Below are 5,553 nucleotides of genomic sequence, written 5' to 3'. Positions count from 1 at the left end.
GGGGGGGGGAGAACGGGAGAGTGGCGGATGAGGGGGGGTTAATAAAAAACTAATTAAAAAGGGAATAAGAGAGAAGAAAAGAAAAGAAAAAAATTAAAAAAAAATAAACCTGAACAGCGCCAGGTCCGCGGCCGGATCCGCAGCTGCGGACAGAACATCTGCACAATCCGCGGTCAGATCCGCGGCCGCAGATTAGGCATCCAAATTTTTTTCTTTTTTTGCACTTTTTCCTATCTCTGGGATAATTTCGTCACCCCGAGTCTTTCCGCTACGCATACCTTTGTTCCTGCACCTTACTAGATCGATCAATGTTGTCACTGTTCAAAAAAATCAACTACAAAAATATGAACAAAGAAAAAAAAATAATTGGTTGCCTCCTAAAAAGCGCCTAATTTAACATCGCGGCACGACAATTTACAACAAACCATGGGTTGCCTCCCAGGAAGCGCCTGATTTAACGTCGCAGCACGACGCATGCTTTTATTATTACTCTTCGCTCATATATTGGGGCTCTTCCAAAGATATCACCGCTCTATCACCCTTTTCTGCGACCATTCCAAGGTAATATTTCAACCTTTGCCCTTCACTATGAACTTATTTGTTCCATCTTCGATTCAATTTCTACAGCTTCATTTGAGAACACTTGCACCACTCTGAAGGGTCCTGACCATCGGGACTTCAATTTACCCGGAAAGATTCTTAATCTCGAGTTGTATAACAACACTAGATCTCCGGGTTTGAAGTTCCGATCTAGAATATGCTTATCATGCATCATTTTCATCCTTTCTATGTACAATCTTGCATTCTCAAATGCATGGAACTTGAATTCCTCGAGTTCGTGTAACCCAGTGACTCTACTGGTGCCTGCGGTCTCCATATCCAAATTCAATAGCTGCAGTGCCCAAAGGGCTTTATGCTCGAGCTTTACCGGAAGGTGACATGCTTTTCCAAACACCAACTTGTATGGTGACATACCAATTTGAGTTTTAAATACTGTGCAGTACGCCCATAATGCATCATCTAGCTTATTCGCTCAATCAGTCCTTGTCGCATTCACTGTCTTGGTCAGGACACTTTTGATTTCCCGATTCGACACTTCAACTTGGCTGCTTGACTGTGGGTGATAAGGGGTGGTCACCTTATGGCGAACTCCATACTTTTCCAACAGCCGTGCGAACGCTCTATTGCAAAAATGGGTTCCACCATCACTGATTATAGCTCTTGGGGTGCCAAAACGTGTGAAGATGTTTTTCTTTAGAAAGCCAGTCACCCCCTTTGCATCATTGGTTGGGAGAGCCATAGCTTCAACCCATTTGGAGACATAGTCAACTGCCACCAGTATATATTTGTTACCATACGTTTGACGAATGGCCCCATAAAGTCAATTTCCCACATGTCAAATACCTCCACCTCTTGATAGTAGTCATCGACATCTCATGACGTCGAGATATGTTGCCTGTCCTTTGGCACTCATCATAGCTTTTCACCCAAGCATGGGCATCCTTGAATAGGGTTGGCCAATACAAACCCGATTCCAACACCTTAGCCACTGTCGTAATCCCTCCAAAGTGTCCACCATATGGTGAAGCATGGCAAGCTTGCAAAACAGAAGGTTCATCTTTCTCGGGAATACACCTCCGGATCATGTTTCCTACACATATTTTAAAGAGTAGAGGTTCATCCCAATAATAAAAATGACAATCGTGAAAGAACTTTTTCTTTTGAATTGAAGAGAGTTCATAAGGTACAATACCGCTTGCTAAATAATTAGCAATATCAGCATACCATGGTGTCTCCTCCATTATCACTGCTAGTAACTGTTCATCCGGGAATGTCTCAGTTATATCTTCAACCTCTACCTTCTTTTTAGCTCCTTCAAACCTTGAGAGGTGGTCTGCTACCTGGTTCTCGGTCCCTTTTCTGGCACGGATATCCAGATCGAATTCTTGTAGGAAAAGAACCCAGCGGATCAAGCGTGGCTTTGACTCCTTCTTTGCTATCAAGTACCTAATTGCTGCATGGTCAGTATAAATAATACCTTTGGAACCAATGAAGTATGACCTAAATTTGTCGAATGCAAAAACTACAGCCAAAATCTCCTTTTCCGTCACAGTGTAATTGAGTTGTGCACCGATTAGCGTTCTGCTTGCATAATAAATTGGGTGCATCAGCTTAACCTTTTGCTGCCCCAAGACTGCTCCTACAGCATAGTCACTTGCGTCGCACATGAGCTCAAATGGTTGCTCCCAGTTGAGTGCAACAATTATGGGTGCAGTCACTAATCTCTTCTTCAGCTCCTCAAATGTTAACCTGCAATCATTAGAAAACACAAAGGGCTGATCCTTTTCAAGGAGTTTACATAAGGGGTTAGCAATCTTAGAGAAATCTTTTATGAATCGCCTGTAGAACCCGGCGTGCCCAGGGAAACTTCTCACTGCCTTGACCAAAGTGGGCGGTGGAAACTTCTTAATCACGTCAATCTTAGCATGGTCAACCTCAATTCCTTTACTGGACACGCGATGCCCCAAGACTATCCCTTCTTGTACCATAAAATGGCACTTCTCCCAATTTAGCACTAAATTTGTCTCCACACATCTTCTAAGCACTCTTCTCAAATTGTGAAGATAGTCCTCGAATTAATCCCCCCCACGGAGAAATCATCCATAAATACATCCATAATGTCTTCAACCATGTCTGTTAAAATGGCTAACATACACCGCTGGAATGTAGCCGGTGCATTGCAAAGTCCAAAAGGCTTTCTCCGAAAGGCAAAGATGCTTTACGGACAGGTGAATGATGTTTTCTCTCTATCTTCGGGGGCTATAGAGATCTGATTGTACCCTGAATATCCATCCAAGAAACAGAAGTGAGATCACCCAGCCAACTTGTCCAGCATTTGGTCAATGAATGACAAGGGAAAATGGTCTTTCCGGGTGGCTGTGTTCAATTTCTGATAATCCATGCAAATCCGCCATCCCGTGACAGTACGAGTCGAGATCAACTCGTTCTTCTCATTTTGCACAACCGTAATTCCTTCCTTCTTCGGCACACACTGAACAGGGCTGACCCAGTTGCTGTCAGAGATGGGGAAGATGATACCCGCATCTAACCATTTGATCACTTCCTTCTTCACCACCTCTTTCATATTCGGGTTCAGACTTCGTTGATGTTCTATGGAAGGTTTGTGCCCTTCTTCCAAGAGAATCTTGTGCATACAAAAAGTTGGGTTGATACCCTTTATGTCTGCCATGGTCCAACCAATAGCAGTCTTACATTCTTGTAACACCTGTAGGAGTTGCTCTACCTGCACAGCTAACAAAACGGATGATATAATAGCAGGTAAAGTAGAATAGGCCCTAAGAAAGCGTACTTGAGATACGCTGGACTCGGTTTCAGGTCCAACTGTGGTGGCTCCTCTATCGATGGTTTCGCAGGCGGTGTTGTTCTTTCTTCTAAGTGTAGGTGCTCGAACTCGGGTTCCCTTTTCCAGAACCCTTGACCTTCAAGAGCCATGAACCACTCCGCCAACTCCTCACCATCGACATTTTCCAGATTCATCAAGCAGGCTTCCAACGGATCCCTGACATTAATAGTCCCATCCTCCTCTTATAGTATCACATCTACGGCCTCCACTAGTGAGCAATTTGCAAATTCGCTGGGTCTCCTCATAGATTGTTGAACATTGAATATTATCTTTTCATTGTTCAACCTCATTTTCAATTCTCTAGTCTCACAATCAATCAATTCTCTCCCAGTGGCTAAAAATGGCCTGCCCAAAATGAGTGGTATCTCCTCATCCACTTGACAGTCAAGAATGACAAAGTCTATAGGGAATACAAATTTCCCCACTTGAACAAGCACATCATCAAGAATTCTTGTCGGTCTTTTGACTGTGCAATCAGCCAGTTCCAACAACATTGAGGTCGGTCTAGCTCTGCCAATGCCCAGTTTTGTATAGATTGCCAAGGGCATCAAGTTTATACTGGCCCCCAAGTCACACAATGCTTTAGCAAAAGCATAACTCCCAATGGTGCATGGAATAGTGAAACTACCTGGATCAGACACCTATTGAGCCATAGGCCTTGTCACTACCGCGCTGCAGGTCTGCGTCAGAGTTACAGTGACCGGTCCTGAAAGTCAAATTTCCGCAACATCAGGTCCTTCATCATTTTTGTATACCCTGGCATCTCCCTCAAAGCATCCATCAGTGGGATATTCAATGGAATTTGTCTGAGCATTTCCATGAATTTCCTATATTGATCATCTTTCTTTTGCTTTGCCAACCTCTGACGGAATGGTGCAGGAATCAACCTCTGCTCACTGCATTGTGTCTTTTCTTTGCTGGAAGCTTTTTCTACTACCTGTTTTGGGAGTTGTTCACCTTCCTTCTCCTTACCCTTGTCAACCCGTGCTTGCTCGATTACAACCTCGGTGAGCTCTGCTGACTCATCTGTCTCTTATGTAACTGGGGTAGCTGGAGCAGTCGGCGTTGTCTCTCTCCTAGATTGAGCAACTTCTTGCTCCCTGTCTAAATCTCTCCCATTCCTGAGACTCACTGCCATGAGCTGATTTGGGTTCTTCTCCTTTGGATTAATGTTTGTATCTGCAGGCAACGTTCCTTGTGGGCGATTGTTCAAGGTCATAGATAGCTTTCCCAATTGAGTTTCAATGCCTTTGATTGCTGAATCATGTGCAACTAACTTCTCTTGCATCTTTCCATTTGTCCCAATGAGTTGTTGTAGCATACCCCTGATTTTGATCATGTTACTATCCTGCTGTTGATGAGGTGGATGGTAGGCCAACTATTGCTGGTGCTGCTGATTATAGCCCTGCTGTCTTTGATAAGGCACGACTTGGCCTTGTGGTCGTGCTCCTCCTGGATTGGGGTTGTGCTGTGGATGGTTCGGTCTGTACTGTTGATTTGCCGATGGTCCCCATTGCTGCCCACCTTGCCTCTGAGCCCCGAAATTATTAACATAATTCATGTCTTCTCTGAAAAACCCTGGTTGTCAGTCTCTCCACTCTACGAGCACACATATGACTGGCTTATGCAAGGAGTGCATAGACCTCCATTTGTGGTATCAACAATGTGCACCTGTTTCATACCCATCTCATCGATTTTCTTTGTCAGCAAGCTCATCTGGGTCATAAGAGTGGCTATGTTTTCTACATTTGTGTTGTTTGGGTCAAGAGTGACAGAATGCACTATTGGAGTGAGTGTTGTGTCTCTCGTCATCCAGCTTGAATTTTGAGACATCTCGTAAAGAAGAATCTTACACTCTTTGAAGGATTTGCTCAAGAATGCACCCCCGGCAGAAGCATATATATTGACCTTCAGATTGTCAGCCAGACCCATATAGAACCTATGTCCTAGCATCTAATCCGGAATGCCATGGTGAGGACACTTCACCAACATACCCTTAAACCTCTCCCAGGTGTCTTGCAAAGTCTCAGTCAGTTTCTGCCTGAATTGCAATATCTCATCAATCTGCCTTGCAGTTTTGTTGGGTGGATAAAACTTGTTTAAGAACTACTTGACTAGTCCCTCCCAAG

General features: G+C 44.1%; 1 protein-coding gene across 1 annotated transcript; it reads right to left on the bottom strand.

Annotated features, from left to right (window-relative positions):
- Positions 1–1,033: 1,033 nt before the first annotated feature.
- LOC109217020 lies at positions 1,034–4,763 on the bottom strand. The gene is made up of 8 exons (XM_019381247.1): positions 4,467–4,763; positions 3,710–4,065; positions 3,371–3,580; positions 2,989–3,074; positions 2,039–2,200; positions 1,786–1,945; positions 1,457–1,635; positions 1,034–1,329 (listed from the first exon to the last, which is right to left on the bottom strand). The coding sequence occupies exons 1-8, from the start codon at positions 4,761–4,763 to the stop codon at positions 1,034–1,036; spliced, it is 1,746 nt and encodes a 581-aa protein (XP_019236792.1).
- Between the last annotated feature and the right edge of the window lie 790 nt (positions 4,764–5,553).

The sequence above is a fragment of the Nicotiana attenuata genome, unplaced genomic scaffold, assembly GCF_001879085.1.
Source record: "Nicotiana attenuata strain UT unplaced genomic scaffold, NIATTr2, whole genome shotgun sequence".
In the NCBI taxonomy this organism is placed as follows: domain Eukaryota; kingdom Viridiplantae; phylum Streptophyta; class Magnoliopsida; order Solanales; family Solanaceae; genus Nicotiana; species Nicotiana attenuata.
The sequence above is the reverse complement of the archived record's forward strand: the minus strand, read 5'-3'. Positions and strand labels throughout refer to the sequence as shown.

Bases quoted from the DNA above. Each gene is read 5' to 3' on its own strand.
- LOC109217020 (XM_019381247.1), bottom strand. From the start codon at position 4,763: ATGATCAAAATCAGGGGTATGCTACAACAACTCATTGGGACAAATGGA. The intron at 3,581-3,709 runs GTTGAACAATGA...TATTAATGTCAG, and splicing joins ACTAGAGAATTGAAAATGAG to GGATCCGTTGGAAGCCTGCT. The intron at 1,636-1,785 runs GTATGCTGATAT...CATGATCCGGAG, and splicing joins ATAATGGAGGAGACACCATG to GTGTATTCCCGAGAAAGATG.